This window comes from Opisthorchis viverrini, assembly GCF_000715545.1.
Source record: "Opisthorchis viverrini unplaced genomic scaffold opera_v5_12, whole genome shotgun sequence".
NCBI classification, from domain to species: domain Eukaryota; kingdom Metazoa; phylum Platyhelminthes; class Trematoda; order Opisthorchiida; family Opisthorchiidae; genus Opisthorchis; species Opisthorchis viverrini.
Genome location: NW_008751668.1, coordinates 973669 through 995410, shown reverse-complemented (window position 1 = coordinate 995410; position 21742 = coordinate 973669). Strand labels below are relative to the sequence as shown.

The 21742-nt window shown below is 41.8% G+C and overlaps 1 protein-coding gene across 1 annotated transcript in view; it reads left to right on the top strand.

Annotated features, from left to right (window-relative positions):
• The window catches only part of T265_12724 (hypothetical protein), a gene marked incomplete at both ends in the record, with an annotated part of 33987 nt that extends 14297 nt beyond the window's left edge, over positions 1-19690 (top strand). Inside the window, 2 exons of the mRNA XM_009165164.1 lie at positions 15351-16662; positions 19545-19690. Of these exons, the coding sequence (XP_009163428.1) occupies positions 15351-16662; positions 19545-19690 (1458 nt within the window). The remainder of the gene's footprint in view (positions 1-15350; positions 16663-19544) is intronic.
• Between the last annotated feature and the right edge of the window lie 2052 nt (positions 19691-21742).

Sequence of the window (21742 nt, the reverse complement as noted above, 5' to 3'; positions counted from 1 at the left end):
CTGCGCATAAAGTGGCTTACTATACCCATAACAGAACACGTTTTGGTTTCGGCGAAGCCATCAAGAAATAATGCCCACCGTGCTAAACATCTCACCACAGAGGAAATTGTTTGGTAGGATACTGTGAGGAAAAGTGAGAAAACGGTTGAGTAAATTATGAAATATTTCCTCAAAATCTAGTGCCTATTGTAGCAAATCATATCTTTCCATAAATACCATCAATGCCACGTGATGTTTATATCGCACTCTTCGTTTCATCCTGCTGTTTTGCACTTTTCGGGACGCCGAATCGATTCGTAAATAAACAAAGCTGGGAATCTATCAGTAGTCGCTCGTTCACTGGTCTGCTGCGTATGTCCAAATAATAGAATTGTTCTACATGGAGGAGGATGCGCAAGAATTGCTGGTGTCACGAATGTCATATGTATTATCTTTTGACATTGGACAGATCGACAGAAAGCGGCCACACCCTCAGGAGGAGCACACAAACCACTCCTAAAGGTGTGAGAGGAAAAATTGGGTAGAACTACAGTACACATACATATTACCGCATGAAGGCTTCGCAGTTCACTTGTAAACACCACCGAAATTCCTGCTCACCAGGCTGGATCCCTTTTACGCTTGATGGAAATCCACCGGAAGGCATCTTGCTTTTGGTAAAAAAAACCCACTGGTCAAACAGCTGGAGGCTGTTTCATCTTTTGTGTCTGTTAATTCACTTACGGGCGCACTCGGAAGATGGCGTCAAAATGGTACACAACATACTTTTGTATTGATTTTCCATCAAAGCAGCAGGGCAACTATTCGAATGCATGGAAGCTCTCGCTTTGCATGCATACTGGTCTAATCACTGCAGTTCGGTTCGACCATCATGTTGTTTATGTGTGCGTCAATCACGGAGATCAAGCGGCGATTTCATGCTGAGTTTGCCGTGTACATTGTGAATGACTGGCAAGCTCAGACATGTATGCACAGCAAGTGAACTCCGAGCGAGGCGGTCATTATCTCCAAGTACTCCTAATGTTCGGTGCAAATAGGTGGAAGCATTGTTTGGTTGCTTTCACTGGTGCGAAAATGTGGAGGAAAATTAGGCTAATGCCATCTGTCATTCCAAACATTGTTATATTTCATAGGCAGAGAAGAAAGTCTAATGATTGCGTTTCCAGCTCAAATTCGTTTACAACGTGGAGTAGGGGGGGGGGGTGAATGTCACGCGAGTCCACACGAAGGAATTCCTGATTGCTCCGCAGCGCGATCTTGGAGCTGAACAATGATGATCCGACTCGTATTTCGCTGTTTATGAATAATTCATGTACATCGCCACGTAGGCTTGGTCGAATAAAATCGGTTACACATTGCCTTGTTGACAAGAAGAAAGTGTCTCGGATCAAATTTGCTGCACAAAGGCCCTTTTATATTTCAGCCTGGACGATGTTCGAGCTACCGCAGTATATGTTCATGATGGAAAACACGATCACTGAAAATATTGCAAGCGATTTTGGTAGCCCGCGACTGCTTTAGCCCATTTTAGTCGCATCTTTGAGTTTCTCCCAACCTTGTGTTCCACCTGAAATATTTTAGGGTATGTGCAGCATGGTCTGGGTGTTTAATAGATGGACGTGAAGCTCAGATGAACCTCTTGTTTTCGATATTTTTCAACTGAATATGTGGCACAAGGCTACCTAAATCGTCATTTGGGTCGATATTTGGAGTACCGCAATTTATTATCTAGCTGGAGCGCCCTCCATATAAGGTTGTTGTAAATTCTTCGGAAGTCCACCACAGATTTCGTCCTTAACTTTCAGGCTCATCAGGTGGGCGCATACCCCAAGTTCCCATCAAACTTATGTTCTTTTTGAAACCATATTATACGCATTTCGCGGAATACATGCGTTGTCAACCTTGGCGCAACCTATTCTGAAGAATATCCTAAAAAGAGTATTTATCTGAGTGTTCCGTGAACATCAGAGGCAACTGTTTTTCAGAGGAGCATAAGGTTGATGGATTTTCGGACAGCGTGCCTTCCTCACGAATCCAAAAAGAGGGAAAACTGGTAGTTGGAGGAATAAGAGTTTCCGGAAATCCATTCAGTAGCGTGTTATATCGAGAAAATATGTTGAGGGTTCCTATGTATAATCAACCTTCCTGAAAATCCCATGCTAAGAGGGATAAACAATTGAAATATATTTTTTCGATTTTTCAATTTAACCAAACAACGTGGCAAATGTTTATGACTTGCAAACTTGCATCAATATCCGCTGTTACGTTTCCTTTACAGTGCTGCTCGCGAACGTAATGCGGGGAGGCTGGTTTTCGGTACTACACCTTGCTGGTGTTTTAGCCTTTCGTTTACATTTCCCCTTCGTTGATATTAGTGGATCAGTCTAATATCACTTGATGTGAGACATACTGAACCCATCAGCAACTAATTACAGATGAGGTCCTAATTCAGCATAGAACATGTCACCCACACTTTTATATTATTCACGAGGTTGTAGCAAAACGGGAGGCAGTCATACTCGGGTAGTATGTTACGTTAGCTTAATGACTGAACTGTTGACATCACGTCACTTGCAAGTAAGCTAGACTTAAAACCAATGACAAGTTGGTTTTCTGTGGGAGCCAAGAGGATAATTTCATCTTCTCAGAATTACTCACTTTGAGAACTTTTGCTCTAGACTGTGCACTGGACCCATGAAATTGTGGCTGGGAGCATGTTATGTTGTTCCATAAAATGCCTCCACAGATTGGGATTTTTTTCCTTTACACCCCCTGACTGTGACATCAACAACATGCGCGCATCAACCCTGGTTGAGTAAATTCACTCTTTCAGTTTCCTGTTTCAAGAACATTCACACAACTGCACATATTCCAAAAACTGGCCAGGAATATCACTGATTTGTGGACACTAGGTCATTTCAGTGCATTGCTGGGAGAGTTTTCATGATCCTTCGTCAGTTTTTCACACAAGGTGACAAGTACCCATTAGAATGACTGTCACAGTCAACAAATAAAAAGATCAGTACACCGAGGAGCCCAAGCGGTAACGTGTACTTTGTAGAAGTGGAGTGTGTTCAACAAAAGCCAAAAATAGCCTCTCCGTGAAGAAAGTTCCAGCAGGTTCCACCAGCAGAATAGTGGTCGCTGCAAAGTAGGGTTGTTAATTTGGAGAGTACTGCACGCCCCTGTACTGATATATCACATCCCCATATCCTAGCTGGCTACATTATTTGTCCGCACCTAACACATTCCATTTCCAGCCAAAAGCAATTGCTTATTAACTGATGCTTAAAAATCAATCCTATAAGTTGAGAACCAAACGTTGACCTGACAGATGACATGGATTTCCACTTGTTTTTTACCAAATTGCCATAAACACATCTCAAGCACGCAAACTGTAAATGGGGTTATCATAGAGATGGTGGTAATATTAATGTAGTGTGTTCCGTCTAGCCAACGGGCTGCGATATCCCGACTATCGTCCCAGCTAAAACGGATGGTGACCTTTGTGAAGCTCACTTAGATTTAAAGTATCATGACCTTGTAATTCGGCGTTCATTCAGTCAATTCTCTCGTGAAATTTAATTATTCGGAAAACAGTGTATGTAGAAGAAGCCTTGTTTCGTTTAGGTAAAACTGAGTAGCAATTTGTTACCGCTAACAAACAAATTTCCATCAGAAACTGGCAATAGTGGTCCACATGTAAACGTTACCGGGGGTCAAGGAAAATAACCCAGCGAGTCCTATTCCGTCGTCCATTGTGGATGACGAATAGTATAGTTAATGATAACGGACTTCCACAGTCTTCTCGGAGGATACGAAAGAGTAATCGTCGGGGGCTAGACAAATTGTTTGGCCAAAGCTGGTCCAAGCCACTTGGTAGAACTTGGAGTAGCAATCGGGCGCGAGTAACCAATGACAAGATCAAGAACTTCTAACGAAACTTCAACTCAAACTCAACTTCAACGTCGAGGACGAATGCCGCAAAGATTACCTAGTCAGCTTAAAACACGCCTTGAAATCAAGCTAAATGTCCGAAGAGCTTCAGAGACATATTCGACAGAAAACTGTAGCAGCAATCACACGGAATAGAAACAAGCAACTGATTTATAAAACGGGAAAGAGGCATTCAGAAATTGCCATGCTACCCGCAGACAAGGGGTGGTAATGAAAACGACAGATTATCATGTAAAGACAAAACAAATAGGTTAAATGGTCTGCAAGTCCATCAGTCATGACGCAACTTCACAAGCTGTTGATCTAATCAATACAAAGCTCAGAAAACTACAACTACGGAAGGTGTCAAACAAGGAACTCCATTTCTACTAATCGTTTCACTTCCGGTAATTCCATCTTACAAATTAGCAAGACTAAAGAAGAAGATGGAAACACCTAATTTATGGATCAGAGCACAAAATAAACAGTACTGACTAATTTCCAAGCAAACTACGGTGAGTCTGTAAAGGAGATAACGAAACCATGCATTTGTATGATGTCACATCACTATCCATTTCAATCAAACGAAACTGCTTCGGAATAATCCAAACACCCGAAAGTTTATGCAAGCTGTTGAACGTTTGCAAGGATACATCATTTGGCTATCATGGAAGAATACATCAAAAGCTGTAGGAACTCCAATGGGCTCTCCAATATCAGGATTTGTCGCTAAGGTAGTAATGCAGAGATCACGCTATTCCAGTACTGACTAATTTCCAAGCAAACTACGGTGAGTCTGTAAAGGAGATAACGAAACCATGCATTTGTATGATGTCACATCACTATCCATTTCAATCAAACGAAACTGCTTCGGAATAATCCAAACACCCGAAAGTTTATGCAAGCTGTTGAACGTTTGCAAGGATACATCATTTGGCTATCATGGAAGAATACATCAAAAGCTGTAGGAACTCCAATGGGCTCTCCAATATCAGGATTTGTCGCTAAGGTAGTAATGCAGAGATTGGAGCACGCTATTCCACCAGTCCACAATTGAATGCCATGAGTCCGCTACGTGAACGACACCTTTGTTACCCTGAAACAAGATTTGTGTATGAACTGCTGAATACCAAGTTTAAAAGTGTGCAATTTACCATCAAACTGGGGAGGAACAAACGATTCTTTTGCTTTTTAATAAACACGAAGGTAAATGGGATTCTCGAACGCTGCGCGTACTGTAAGTAGACGCATATGGATCCGATGAACCACAAGAACAGCCGTGCAGAAGCCGTGTTCAAGAAGGCAAGACAAACTGCAGCATCACTGGACCAAACAAAAGGAAGAAAATTGTTGATTCGGAGTATTCTAAAACAATGGTTGTCCAGGAAATTTTATTAGAAGATTGGGGAATAAAACATTTCATCAACAGTAACAGCAAACAAGGGGCATAAGGATAGTTTTGTCTTACATCAAGAATATATCAGAGTACACAGTCAGATTATTAGCTTAAAGAGGAATCCTCGTTAACCCACAAGCCAAATGACACTTTATAAAAACTGTATTCAAGACCGAAGGACAACCACGATGCTACCAAGAGGAAAAGTGTGGTATATCAAATCAACTGTGAAAGCTGCAACAAGTTCCACTTTGGACACACTGGGAGAAGATTATGCACCAGAAAGGAGGAACATAGCGTGATCATCAGGAGACAGGAACCTCTATCCCTAATATTCACACATAAAGACCAAGAAGGCCACAAAGTTAAAGCTGGAAAACTCAAAATTCTTGGCATACAGAGATACGAGACAATGAAGTGAATTTCCGGAAGCAGGGTACTCCACGATGTATTAGACAGGTTGACACATTGAATGGAACCACCTTACACTACACTACATTCAAAGGACCTGCATTTCAACTGGAATACTCAATGAGAGCCGACCATCGGACCACCAACCGAAACAAGAAAGGCCTTGGGGTTAGATGAACAAAGGTCACAAACTGGGACTCAGAGGAGTCAGAAACAGAGGTCATTCCTGTGACGACCAGAGTACGACAGCACAGGAGGCCAAGCTCATACATCATGTGATCATCGATCGATCAGAAGACAAAATGACGGAGCACCCAATGGAAGTATCCGAACGAACGACCAATCTTCATCAATGGTCAGCCCAAATATAGCAATACTGCCAAACCCACAACCACAGACTCATCGCTCAGCTTCACTACACTCCCCAGTAATGTGCTGGTGATGTCACCTGGGTTGGTGGTGAAACATGTGCAGTCAAATCGCCCAGCTCAGTGGAAAAACTAACGACCAAATATAGGTGTAGTTACATGTGTTGATAGACCATGACCCACTATCAACTGTGAGTTCAGTTTTGGTAGAATTGCTGTTCTAGTGTTGTACGGAACGTACCCCGGGATTAGTGTACCAGAACGAAAGACTTGTAAGTATAGTTCTTGGGAAACAAAGCCTGAATGTAAATGGTTGTCCAACCACCCCAAAGACAGTGCTGTGGTCGAGAAGTAGAAAGCTAACTCACGACTGGTTTACAGACATGACAGAAAACCATGAGTACACAGTAGTTTTTTGAAGATGACCGATGAAAAAGTGTTTGGTGGTTTCAAACAGACAAGCCAGGATATACTACTGGAACCTCACTAGAAAATGAAACGACCAGGCGGGTTTCTTGTGAGTTGAGTTAAAGCACTGGTGATAAGTTTTCAGTACCTGTGGGTGTACAGTCTTACACTAAGATTACAACTATGACTGTGCACACTCAATATTCTGTTACGGATGGCTAACTTAGGAGGAAATCTGTCAGAAATTACATACTCCTGTAGCTGATGGGTGAGAAGTTTACGTGATGGCATGGACTAAGAGACATACCCACACGTGTTCACTTTGAGGGTATATGGACCTCTCATTTGATCAACAACATATTTATCTCTATTTTCTCATAATTTACACCAAAACATAAATATAAACAACGGAACGATATGAGCGTCTGCCCCAGTGTGGAAACTACACAAGGGGATAACTAATGAAACTTGCAGGTATCAGCTGTTAGTTCGTCAGCCAAAATTTCCGACGAAAAAGCACTGGCTCAATGGGGAACGTGTAAACCCGAACGCTCAGTCAATAGAGCGGGAGAACTAACGACCGTCCCCAGAAATACTATCCCGTTTCCCATCACAAAGGAACAGAATACTTGGAGAGAACTACCGTATTGAAAATATGCCACTAATTCAAGGGACTTTTGGTTGTCGGATAAAAACAATAAATCAGTCTACCTTTTCTTGTAGAGAGCTCAACCTCTAGAAAGCTGTGTCCCACCGGCTGCCCTTCCAAAGAAGATCATCAATTATTTATGTGCTTTTGACGTGACACGAAAAACAAGGCATTTTTTTAACGTAGGCAGACGATCTGCAGTCAACAAATTAAGTCTAGATACAAGTGCGGGGTTTTCTTGGCAATGATCGTGTAATTTACGGAAAAAATCATATTTTCCTAGGATACTGACTCAATATCTAACAAAACTTATCTACAGTGCGCGCTTCGGTGAAAGTGCAGCCTGGGTTTCTGGAGCGTTTTGAGAATGTTGAAACGGCATGCGAGCAGAAGAAGTGTGTGAGCTGATCAGTTCACTTCGGTATAGTCTCTATGTGAAGCACCCATCGAAGTAAGCCTAAATATCAAACATCAGGCTTCAAGTGATGTGGATAAATTTCTGCCTTCTGTTCATTATAATGTCTAGTTATATTTGGTTTTATAATTTGGTATTATTATTAAGGGTAGATATTTCTAACTCAGAGTTCAAAAGAGCTTCGTGTATTATCGTTCACTGGTCCAGAAATGGTGAGTGCTTGGTAACAGGGCTGAAGAATGTACTGATGCAACAGTACCTCTGTCATTTTTGCAGCGCATACTTTATCACAGGAGTTAGTCAGACCCTAAATATGTGGAACAATATTATTAAATGGAAAATTTCAGCACACAGGACGCGATACAGACAGTAATCATGTTGTGATTGTTGATCCAAACGTTAACTGAGGGTCTTATTTCCGGTAATATTTTGATGTTCGTTTCAGTCATGATCCTTTCATTCGTCACTAAACGAGGAGAAACCTTTCTGTTACAATGCTATAATATGCCCGTTTAAATATGTGTTCTTACATTTCTCCCATTCATTCACTGCTCTCACTCCTTATGTAAATCTACCAGTTTGCAAGTGGCAAATAAGTTAAACAGGCTTTTGAAATCGGTCCTCAGATTTGTAACAGTGCTCTGATGATAGAAGAACTCTGGAGGCAAACGTAATGTACAGTTGGTTAGTGCACGCCTGCACTAGATTCTCGTCATATTTGTAAATACTATCTGTTCACTCGCGGCCTTTATTGCCCCCACGCTCTCGTTGACCTGGGAATCCTGGGTATTTTCATGCTTGAAAAGTATTTAAAGGTAGAGTTAAGCTTGTGCGCTTAGTGTACTCAAAGATAGAGACTATGGGTTATCTTTCCATTCAACCTCAAATTACTTTGCATTCCAAGTTATCACCTTCACATCGTGTTTGTAATTCAGACAAGACAAACCCAGAACTAGGTGCTTGGCCATTTTGTCGCTCGTCGTGCTAGCAATCAAACAGTAATATGGAAGTTTTGCAGTAAAATCTAGCAATAAGGTCCCAACTGACTCATTGTGTGTATGGGTTCACTTCAGAATTCTTAACTGGGCTCTTCCGATATCATCCCTTTAGCCAGCTGACTAATGACCTTGATATGTAGTCACTGGCTTCAGTATGTGCTGGGAAAAATCTGATTTTCCAAAGTAGTAACTTATCCAAGAAAACATGCGTTGTAGTCACTCTGACAGTACCCGGAGAGTTTGCGATGATTATATTTTTCTCTTTCAAAGTATTCCTAATAAGAGAATGAACTGTCTTTGGAGTGGTGTGAACTGTCAAATATGTTAAGGAAGTCGTTGTTATGGGATAGTTGCTTACTGATCTAAAGGTTGAATAACGACTTGGATTCACGTAGACGTTTGGTTTTTTCGGTTAGTTGACTCAGTACTTGATCTAAAACCGCTGAATTCAGAGGATGAATCCACTAATTTACGTTTGTCAAAATGACCAACAACATCATACTGAAACATGAATAGCACTTACATAGTATCATTTGGACGATTTAACAAATTTTGACCATATCATTCCAATTTTGATACAAACGGCCAAATTATAATCCCGGCCAAACCCCCTGAGGATTTTTTGTTTTTTGCCTCCTTTGGGTGAGCACCATTCAAAAGATCTGCAACTTACGGTCTGTTAATATAGGTACTATTTTGACAATGTACAATCGGGGTCCCAGTGCATTCGTTGCAAATTAAATTGGCTCTATCTTTAACATTTGATCATATCCAAGACACAGAGCTCCAAGGAACCCTGTAAACGGCACAGATAGTAAGGTTGTGTCATTTTCAACGGACTTTTTTTTCAACGGACATTTGAGTCAAGTACAAGTTAGCGGCCCGCTGTCTGCATGACAACCTTCAGAATATCATCAACTGAGGGATTTCGTATGGAATATCTTTAGAGATCTAAAAGCAAACGCCCCTGCGCAAGTATATTCACGTACGCACTATGCGCAAGACTGATGCCCCTTTATCTGGCACAGTCTTGAAAGAATTGGAACATTTGACCGAATACCTATTTTGTTCTTTTGTCATCTTCACCTGGGTTACCTAGGAAATCAAAGCATCAGATAGCTTGCTGTTGTAGGTTGGTATGAAACACGGGAGAACCAGACTGTCAGAGTTATTGGTTCTACTTATTCTTTTGAAGGCTGTATTCGGTTTTTAGTGCGTGTAAGATCTTAGGAGATAAGTTATGTGATGGACTGTCCACTAAATTGTAAACCAATTTCACTTGTATTCGTGGCATATGACATCCATTCTGTTAAGTTTACAATTATGGATGATTGTCACTTCTTCCAGAGAATGGCGCTGAGCCTCTCGATTGTGTTTATGTCTCAGGGAGGACGTTATCTGGTCCATATGCTTAATCGGGTGCACGTTGCTGCAACTAATTCAATGAATGCAAGCCTACTGCGATCTTAAAGAGTGCCCAAGGGGCACGCACATCTTAGAGCCTACGTAATTCATAATAATCAACAGGAGAGCAAAAACTAACTCTGTACTTTAGCTCTGTTGACAGGAATGGTATGGGTTAAGTCATATATGCTGAATTAAATATAAACCTACTTCGTGTTCAAAGATAGTCTAACTATCCAACAACCTAATGGAGTTTAAACAAGGAAAGTACCTTCCAGTACTACAGTACTCCGTTACACGGAAAACTAAGTTTGCGCTTTAGGCTCATTTTAATGTGATTGATTCTGGCGAGCATATACCCAAGCTAGCTGCATCCCTCATTCTCGGAGGAGCTCCGAGTGGTTTCCAGAATAACAGTCCAAATTGTGTGCATGGACGACTGCCAACCACATTATTCTGTATGACTTAACTGTTAAAGATTTGTACACTGAGCAGCAAACTGCTATATTCATCGTCGAGCTTTCTAACCGGAACAGTTTGTTTCCATACGCATTCATTTTGTGAACCTATCCAGTAGGGCAACGGATTGGCTGGTCAGTTGATTAGATAAATTGCTGGACATAGGTGATCGAATCAGCGGTCCATCACATACAGTCCCACTGGTAACAACCAAAAGGTGTGGGCAAGATAGTGCATTAAAAGATACGAAAATGTGGTGAAACCCTAACTTCTGATTTATTGCATTGGACTCCTGAATTCTAAGTATATGACTGATCTTAGTGCAGTAGGATGTCACATGCATGTACCATGTATGCATTGTCGGACATTGTTTAGTACGGTAAGACCATACAAAACTCACATGAAAATGACAGAAACAAAGTGGTCCAAAGTTTTCGACTTAATAACATCAACAGAAGTGACGGATGCTAACTTCCACTATAATCTGCATCCAGTCCGATGTTATAAAACCGACAAAGATATCCTACTGTGCGGCTCTCTATGTGGAGGTTGCAATTAGCGGAAACTTGACTGGATTAACTAGAAACACTTTGCAGACAAATACGGATAAAAGAAAGAAGGTCTTCGCTGCGAGGTTATGTATTGGGAAACACCAACTTTACAGTTACAGACTATCCGACAGGAAAGCAAAACTCTCCCATGCATCTTGTTTATAAAAAACTGTGTATCCGTCTCCTTCTCGAATGAGTATCCCTGAAAATTTCTAGATACTCATTGACTGTCACTCAAACGTAACCGAATGCTACAACGCGATTCCGAAAATTCCGCAATAAATCTCACTTTTCAATAGATGGAAAGCTGACTTATGAGAAAACCACATACTACTCCCATGCTTCATTAATAGCATCTACCGTTACATGCGTATCAGGTCGAAGGACAGTGTGGCGAGTTCGTTTTCTTTATCTTGTGTATGCCTTCTTCCTTCTGAAATGAAAAAGTGGAGTAGTTTCTGATCACATGTTTTCCAGCTGATAGATGGAAACGGCTTCTATCTGAATGGCTGATGTTTTGTTATTGCCGTTAAAAATAGATACTGTTTTATTTTCACCATACTGAGAGGAAAAGGTGTCAAGTACCAGAGTTTCCTCATGGAATCTGGCATCATTCAACTACAACTGTTGTTGAAGATACAGACCGTTGCCTTTGATTGGTAGCGACCGCTGTAGGCACCGTCGTAGGCCGCGACTATATGTGAGATCCTTCGCATTGACACTGCACTAAGGAATGACAGTATCGCATATTCTAAAAGATGGATTCCCCTTGAAAATCTCACTTCGTCAAGTTTCGTCATAGCTACCAGCTCGTTAGCGGATAACTGCGGTGTTAGTAGGTGACCTTTTCTTTTGCCTACACACTAGGTTGTCAGAGCTCATCACAGAGATCCTTAGTTGGTTTACACCTACCATGCTCCCACTAATATGTAGAATAGGTGAAATCGCATGAAGCCTGGAAGCCTGACTGAAGTTTTATTTCTTGGCAAGCAAGGACGTGCCTGTTCTTCATACGGGTAAACATCGAGTCAAACCTCACAGGTTTTCTGTCGCAAGCTGTTTATCATCAGCATCGTCATATTACGGACCTCCACACAGTTGTTTATGTGAACAAAATGCCAAGGAATCAACTTGTGTTTATCCGGTCATTATTTGTTGGTTTATTTCTGGTGGACTGGAACTCGGTCAAGTATTCTTGTCAAGCAAAATTCCACGCAGCAATCAAATGAGAAGATTCATCTATTAAATCCGTGAGCTGTATATCTAAACTGCCATCTTCCGACATCCGCAAGTCCTCGACACAACTGCAACGCTGTCTGAAAGTACTGATCACCAGATACCATCTGCGCAGAAACCAATGATGTATGCCCTTGACTCGAAGTGTTACTTCTTTTGGACAAACAGAACGCTGGACAATGTTCAATATATGTGCAGTGTTGTGACTGTGGATGGTTAGGCACAGTAACTGACGAACATACGGAGTCTAAGCGGCCTGGTGGTCCAAGACAAACGAACATACGGAGTCTAAGCGGCCTGGTGGTACCAAGACAAACAAAAACAAAAACCCTTCACGTGCACACAAACAGTGACAAACACACCGCCTCTCGTCTACTTGAAAATGAAGACTGAAGATGCAAAGAGCACGCAATTCTATCATAAACTTTAATTAGCAAGAATACGAAGAGCAATCAAACGCATTAATCTCACAAACGGCTCCCATGCTTGCCTATACCCTCTCTGCCTGGCTGCTTGGGGGTTGTCGACTGCTATCAAGCTTTTCAGTGACATAAACAATAAAACTTATAAATATTCATTTCGGCGGAACAACATCGTCGAGAATGAGATCCTAGAATGTGAACAGAAAAGAAGAATGCGGAATAGTTTGGCAAGATGGTGCACTTTACTGTGCACCTGTGTGTGAAAGATGGCGACAAAATTCCAAATAATGGAATGGCTAGGAAAACAAGCAATATTATAGTTGCAATATTGACATTCCTAGTCTTCCTGTCTAGTGCAGGCTGCACAGTGGTGCGAACATGACAAGAAATAGTTAATTTCGTTGTTTTGCCGAACATGTTTTACTTGAAACTGATCTTACTCGTTTTTTTGCGCCTCATTTGGATGTGCGCACTATGTCACTTTTGGTCATACTGTTACAAGCTCCTCGGTGTGATGTTTTATGAGTGTAGCTATGGTATAGATAATCCGCTAACAGTCATACGGGTGAATGCCAAAAATCGATAGTGCAGCCCGAGTGCTTCCTAAAAGGACCCGTTTTCCAGCCATAAATATGCCTGTGGAGAGTCTAATCTTGTAAACAAAGTCAAACTGGAGAAAAGCTCGGATGAGCTAGCTTGTCTCTTGTCATTAAACGGAACCAGTTTTCACGGAAGCATTTATGTTACTTCCAGCATTCTGCTGAAACAGATAGGTACACAACCGCAAAGGATATGACAAGAAAGAAGCTGTCTATCCTGTACTGGAAAAAGTGTTGAAACAGTAAATTTAGTGATTCAGGTGAAGTGTAAATCGAGACTTATCTAGACAATGCCGTTATTCTTGTTTGTGTTTCTTGGAAGAACACACAAAAATGGCATTCCAATGTTTGACGAACTGGACACTGTGACTAATAGACTAACACACTTGAAACAGTCCTCTGACTGATGCTTCTCCACCCACATTCGCACCTGGACGTTTAGATCATCGTAAAACCCTGTGCTTGATTGGTAGTGTTCTATGTAACTTTGAAAAATAACGCAACAGTTCCTAATTATATTGCACATTACTCAGCAGGTGAAGATCCTTTAAACAAAGGGAATATGAAGAGTAAACAGTATCAATTCTGTGTTTTACAACAGGAATATTGATCGGAGTGTTGTGTACACAAACTTTGACCAGGCACAGCACCGACAATGCTCAATGCACACTGTCACCAACGACTACCATCTTGCAGATATTTTTCAAGGAATTATGACAGGGGTGAGGAGCTCTTCCCAAAATATTTCAAACCAACTCACACTATCCCGCTGGAATAGCAGACGAAAAACTGGATTTTTTTAACAAGAGAGATTACATTCGAGGGTTAGTGCACCGCACATTGAAATCTACGTACTCATTAAAGCACAATTATGAATGTTTTATGTGTTCAATGATTCTCCTTACGAAAAGATTATCTGGAGAGAGCCGTGTTCGGCTGTTTAAACTGATGAATCAAGTCCCCGAAACCCAGCAATCGACATATACTCGTTGCCCAAACGTTTCTTGTGTGAGCAGGGAACAAGTCATTATGGCATCCCCACTAGTAGCTCAGTTCCCGCCCGACGTAACCCCGGACGAATTCTCTAGCAGTTCAAAGCTAGAGTACTCTTTTGGACGTAGACTATCCCGGTCTGGGTATGGTTTCTTCGTGGAAATTACCAAATAAACGGATACTGAGGATAGGTTACATGGCTTGTCATTGAAATGACAATGGCTTGTATCGTTGAAATTCTCTCAAAGGATCTCTTCTTTTTGTTGCAATGTGGATTCATTCCCGAGGAGTTCATTGCTTGTATCTGATAGCGTGTATATATACACACTAAAACTAAGCAGTGTTAAAATACATCCGTTCAAGTGATTCAGATGACGATATAGTGACCGCTATGCACGATCCTGTAGGCTGGGTAGTTTCTGCCGGGGGCATGTATTTTGCCAGTGGCTAAGATTGTAAGTCAGACAGACGGTGATATAAAGCGGAGTTTCCTCAACCAAACGCACAAATGACTTACGTTTAATCTGTGAGCATTTGCAAGCATGGAAATCAAGGCATTCCCCTCATAGTCAGGCATGGTATGACGGGAAACGAAAATCCCCTCGAACCGGTTTACACGATCTTATTGACAACTTGCCCTGCATTTCAATCGAATAATGTGACACGAGTAAGGTAAAACAAGCAGCTGTATGCAACAGGTGATGCACAAAAGCAGAACCTATCTCGGAAGTCAATCTCAACTCATTTCTGCATGGAAAGCCATACCTTGGTGCACTTATCAGGCTATCTTGGTCTCTAATCACATGATCTCAGGTATGAAGCAGGGAATTTGTTTCTGCATCTGCACGGATCGCAACACGCCCACCAATGGTAGCTTGGAGACTGGAAAGTATTCGGGACCCTCCAGAGGCCGTAAATATGCCTATAGTATTAACGCAATGACGGTTATCCTCCGTACAGAGTAACTTGTTGTAGATTGCCTTCGGCTCGTCAGTTCGGCTTGTTTAGCTGTATAGCTTTATCTTCGTAAATAGTTCCAGCGTCCCACTATATCCGCTTTCATGGCAACTTACTGTTTGTTTATTCTGCCATTCTATGACTCCAGGTACAATACCTTATAAAATCTCAAACAGAAAATGAAGGGGCACAGGAATTCCGTGTCTCTGCCAAAGGTCACATCTACGTCGCTCGTGGAAACTTGGATCGTGAACGTGTACCCAGTTACAACTTCTACTTGGTCGCTGTGGATTCCGGGGTTCCAGCTTTGTCATCAACCACGCAGGTTCATGTTTATGTGACCGACGTCAATGACAACGCTCCCACATGGGTTTTTCCTGCCCATAATAACCAAGCGGTCAACGTCACCGTTACTGAGCCAGTGGGGTATTGTGTCACGCAGCTGAATGCAATAGATCCGGACGAGGGTGAGAATGGAGAAGTCAGCTACCGTCTGATACAGACCAGTCGTGTTGCGACACTAGAAAACCTAGAACGGGGTGTTCCTCTAACATCCAAGGTGGCATTCATCCCTAATCGTCACTCAAATGCAGATGTAAAGTACGTAGGCCGATTGGGTGCAGATAAGCCGACTGCCGGAAACCTTTTTGAGCTAGATCCTAACAGCGGTTCCATTTATGTCGGTCGTTCTATGGGTACGGATGACATTGGATCAATCAAGTTGGTCGTTGAAGCCAGTGACAAAGGCCAACCAATCAAGGTTAATCACCGGGTTCTTCAAATTAATATAGTGCGTTATATGTCGGACTCAGCTACAGGGCCAGAAGATGCATCATACGGAACGGGCGAAAAAAGTCGCTACCGCATGTATTCACCCTCCGGTAGCATGGGACATATGGAATACGACTTGATTGTGATTGTAATTATGGTCGCCGTCACCCTGATTATATCATTGGCTCTTATCATCGCCATCCTTTTTCTACGATGTGGCATTTGCTCTACCAGGGGAATGGTCCATTATAACGCCGCAATACCAGCAGACTATCGTCATGATTCAGGCCACACCCATCACTTAGAAGAAGTATTTCGTGACTCCGGCAATGTGGAAATCAATGGATTATTGCCATCTGGGATGGAACAATTTTCCCACGGCAATCAGTTTTCTGATACAAGCTTAAATAGCTTTCAGCCAGCAACAGAGACTGAACCGATGTGCCGAAGTTACCTGTCCACACCTGGGGCGGAGCCCTGGGTGGTGACAACCTTGAGTCCAAAGAAAAGCGGAGGGGGACAGCAGTCGGTGGAATTCATCAAATTCAATAGACTCGGTGGATCGATTGCACGAGTACAGTCACCTGCTTTGGAAAAGTTTGCTACCGGAAAACGAGGAAGCGTAGTCAGTCCGACCGTTTGTTCAAAACATTGTAATGAAAGTACTTACCGCTCCCCTTCGGAATCCAGTGAGTTATCTCCATAAGTTGCCCTTGATTTACTCAGGGATTACGTAGAAAGATCACTTCGGCTTGTTCTTAGCGTGATATTATAGAATTCGTACTATCCATATAGTTTATTAAACCAATGATGGAGAATGAATACTGACATGCATGTGGCCCATCAAAACCAAGAAACGTAGCCGACGATAGCAGTCATAAGCAGTTTTTCATGAAAGCGTAATCAATCTTCTGATTCAGAGAAATCCGTTATAACCTGAACCATGGTGATACCAAGTAACAGCCTTCTTCGGATAGAGTATGAAACGTGGTTCCGGGTACCTGACTGGGTGCTGCATAGAACCTACACCTAAGAGTTTCTAGGTTCCGAGATCGGTTGCTAATAATTGGCGCTAGCTGTGCAAAATTACGTGCACTGGTTAAATTACAACCTCAGGTTATGCGGACGTCCTCTAAAAGTTTTTCTCATTTCTGTTTATGTCGAGGGGAAACTTTAGACTGGTGTAAACAGCGCCTTCAGATAAAACTTCCGTTCGTCATGATCGGCCGGCAGGCGTGTTTGCATGGGAAGTGGCTTGAATTTCATGGACTGATACCACAATTTACAACGTGTAAGCCTATAAGAGTTAAGGAACGCGCGAAATGGAGGTCGTGGACAAGGGAATGTCGAAGTTGGACGGACAGTCAGCTCTTTAAAAGTGATTTTAATTGATTGGCAAGTTAAGACTCCCTGCACTTAACGAAAGGCTGCGATAGATTTTCCGTTTTGAATTCGAAATTCAGGAAAAGAGAACAGATGAATTGAGAAATATTAGAAAGGATAGTTGTTTGAATGACAGTCAAACAAAACTACCTGTTCTACGGTCACCCTCAGGATAATTTACATCCTCCGAATGGAGAAGTGAGTGCACGTGGTCCGTTGATTTATCCTTTGATATTCCATAGTAGAGGAAATTTAAATGCACGGCTTGTTTTCATAACCCATCGGTGAATGTGTTTACCCAGAAGTCAAAAAGTCTAAGAGATTATCCAAAAAATCAGAAATATGACAAGTTTCTGTTCTTTTCTGAGAATGTATGGGAAAGGCTACAGAAAGATGCATTAAAACGTTGTTGATGAAATTCCATGCACTTGGGTCCCCAAAGGATTCCGTTTGTCTTTCAGCCGAAATGAACTTTATCTATTCGCGACTGTGGGAACTGCCCAACCTATTCACTTCTACTTTCACTGAAGACATCGTTGGTGACACTGAAAGAAGAACTGCAAACTTTCGTGCAAGCAGCGTCCTTTACTCTTTCAAGTGAAACTTACGATAACCCATAGTACTATCATTCAGCAGATTTCGAGAAGCAGGTCAAAATGATCGCTTTTGTAGGATAAGGTCCTCGTACTGACTCCAACCAAACTGATCCGAATTCACATTATGTAAACGAAGAAAGGTGCTTCTCTAACAAGCTCTCTTGTCGTCTAAATTTTACGTATTTGATTCGTGATTCGTGATTTTCGAAGTTCTTTTTCAAGAGTATCCTATAATCGTCAACATCTATTTTATCACAGGATTTACACCACGAGCTCACTTATATCACTGAAGGAAATTGGTTTTCAAGTTCCAGAGTAAGGTGAGACAGATCACTTTTAAACTCAGCTGGATATGCCAGACATTGCGTGGTGCCCAGAATAACTGAGAACTGGGAACAATCATCCTAAAACGATGAGTTTCCTGTTTATTTCTTGTTTGTGTTACGTCCACTTAGGGCCATATTCAAGGTGATTCAAATCTCCGCCTCGTCTACATCAGTGTCTGCTTTCTGTTTTACCCAATATTGCCACACAAACTACCCAGGCTGGATGCAACTGAAAAGAGAATAAATATTCAGTCGGATGAATGGCATGTTTTTACAGCCAGCGATTTTACATGCACTATAAAAGCCACAACAGGTGACTGCATATCTACATGCAAGAATGTTGTAAAAGGGTCTACAAACGTCGCGGAAACGAAAATGAGTAGGTCATACTGGAGGAACAGAATAATCTGCCTGCTTTTAATTCACAATGTGAGACCCATCTATGACGGTCGACTTTCCCTAACTACCCTGCCTAGAGATTTTTTGAGGATAAAAACGAGAGAAGGCAGGTAATGGATGTGGATGTGGGTAGCTTTGAGCAAATGCCGAAATGGACAAATCAGACAAACAGGAAATGGTGTGTCGTATCGGTTTTAAACCAAGCCGTGCTTTGTGACGCCCTTGCGTTTGAACCCGTGGAACAGTCCAAAGTCCGTGTATCTGAATTTGGCAATCTGGTAGCTGCCTTTCTCCGTAAATTGGTTTGGATTCTCCATGAACTACACCGACTAGTTTTCGTGGAAATTCCTCGCACTCAGTTGCCCATTCAGAATACAATAAGGCAAACCGAACTATAACATAAAAAAATTGACGTTGTTGATTTCTTGGAGTAAGAAATGGCATATGCTTCACTATACTTAGCAGGTATTTTCCATCTGACCAGACAAAGTCTTAAAAATTAGAAGCACCCGATATAATTTTCAATATTCCAATTAACATTTTACTGAGGAGTACGATACCTGAAAGTGTCAGCTTTTGTTTGACATCATATACCGAATTAAACATGTGGAAAGGCTTGATGTAAGCACCACTGGACCGTGTAGATTTATAGACTCTCTCCCGAATGTTTGAGCTTGGTAATGTTTCGTGATGCACTAATCTAGAAGCTAATGTAGCTCTTGCTGTCAATCTAAGTCGCATTGTTCAATACCGTTTTACATATTTCTACTGTCCCTAGCTCAGGTGTTTGTAGTTATAGTACATACAGCTTTATCATCTTTGGTCACCATATATTGTCAATCTGCCTGGTATCGTGCGCCATTTCAGATTCACCAGATCATGATTTGCGGCTGTTTTTGACCAAACGTCCGATGGTTCGAACCAATCCAATTCCTTGCTCAACATTTCGTGCCAGCTGTTCACATCTGACACAGGTGCGTCCAAACACGCCGTGCAAATTCGCAACGGGAAAGGTAAGCGTTACCAAACGTATCACTGCGAAGTTTAAACTGTCTGTATGTTTAACTCATCTGAGTAACTATGAAAAGCTTACACACTGTTTCTGCTGGTGTGTGCAATGGTCACACTGGTATTAACCTGTTCATTGCCATGTGGTCGAACGCAGTATGAAGCCTGCAATGTAAACCTACCCAAAGAGAATTTATGTTTTCTCTTTGTTAGTTGTCATTCCCCGTAAAAACAGTTTTTGTTCAACGTCCTCGTAATTTCACCCAAATAGGCTGGACGATCTTCATAGCCGTTTTGCGATTCGTCTTGACTTTGTACTACCCGGTTGGCGCCAACTTAGGATGTCACTGGCGTCAGTCACTTAACTTGGCACCTTGAATTCTGTCTTTTTAGGCGTCCGTCTGATCCAAACACAATGTAAGCTAACACTTACACCTAGGAAAAATGCAGCAAAAAACAAATGGGTGCATGGAAGGCGGCCATTTTGTGGGCGGATTGTAAGATGGAATGGTCTAAAAGAGTTTCCCATAGAAATTCAGGAGAAGTTTATGGGCATATTTGAGGTTCACATGGAAACAATTAATATTTGATTATTGTCAATGCGTACACATTCACGATGCGCAAAACTGCATTTGTATGGTTGCGAAAAGTATTTATCCATTCTCGAATCACATTTAAAATGGTGCTAACACAATGTTATCCATTGTGGTCTGATGTAGCTGACCAGGAGGTTCATAATTTAAATCCGACCTTCGCATCTTGACTGCTCTTGTCTAGGCTTTGGCAACCTAGCAGTATCTCAGCCCTCGTGCTTCATTTGCTGCATGTTTATGTATATATATATATATATATATATATAGTGCTTCCCTTAGCTGGCAGAAAAGCCCGATGTGTTAAAGCCATCAAAAACAGAAGTATCACTGTGAAATTGCCTGTTGCAACCGGCTTAGATTTGTCGGCCCACCATTATGGAAAAATTGGGTGAAGCTGGTGGCATCTGTGTCTGGCCATCCTGTTTAGGGCCAAAGATACTAGGAAAAAATGATTCGCAAATCATTAAGTATTGGACTGTTCTTACATGTGAACTCCCTCTTGCGTTGAAAGAAACATACCATGTCATGCATGATGTGGCTGAGTCAAGCTAGTCCAAACCATTGTTGAACTTTTCGAGCCACATGCAGGCAACACGGCCTGGCTTATTCCTGGAAATTTGGAATCTTTGTGGGATCGAGTTGTGAGTGCCATTCAGCTTTATGCAGAAGACAATCTGAATTTTTAGTCATCAAATCAAGCAAGCACTTACACCGGGAGAAAGTTGTGGTTATCTTACACCTCAGAACATTCCCGTCTGCACAGAATGATGGGTTTTGAACTAAACTTTACCGCGGGACGCGCGAATATCTGATGGCCACATATTCTATAATGGCGAATTACTCGCCCTCCCTTTTGTACATGGACATCCCACATTTAGCTTAGTTTCTTACCTTTCCTCCGACTTTAGTGCATCGAACTTTGACGACTTTTACCCTATTCTGCCTCTAAAATCGACACGTCACATCTTATCTACCTAAGTTCACTCTCATGTTACTTGCTTGATTTCCCCATACTTCTAATCTCCATTCTTTACCAGGCATGGTGTCAGTTATCGGTTGAATAAGATGTCGCGACATCATACCGACGAGAGCTTTATCGTTTTTCATGTAGTGCCTGTTTCAACTATGATTTCTTGTCCGATATGTTATTCCTCCATAGGTTGATGAGAACTGCTGTGGACATGAGGAGATGCGGAATATAACATTTATTTGTAAGAAGCAAAAAGCCGGTGAACGCAATCCGTCTTGAGAAAAACAGCTGAACCTCCCGCTGAGAATCGTTTAGCATCTGCTTGTAACGCAGCCATAAATTAACAAACGCACTTTGTGTGAAGAGGCACCTCCCAAACTCTCTACAAGAAAGATAATTTCGGCAGTTGCTTCGAAGTATATCGCTAGTAGAATCGATGTTGAAAAGGATTCCCCTTAGTTTGTTAGTCGAAACGGCATTCCAAAGAATCCATT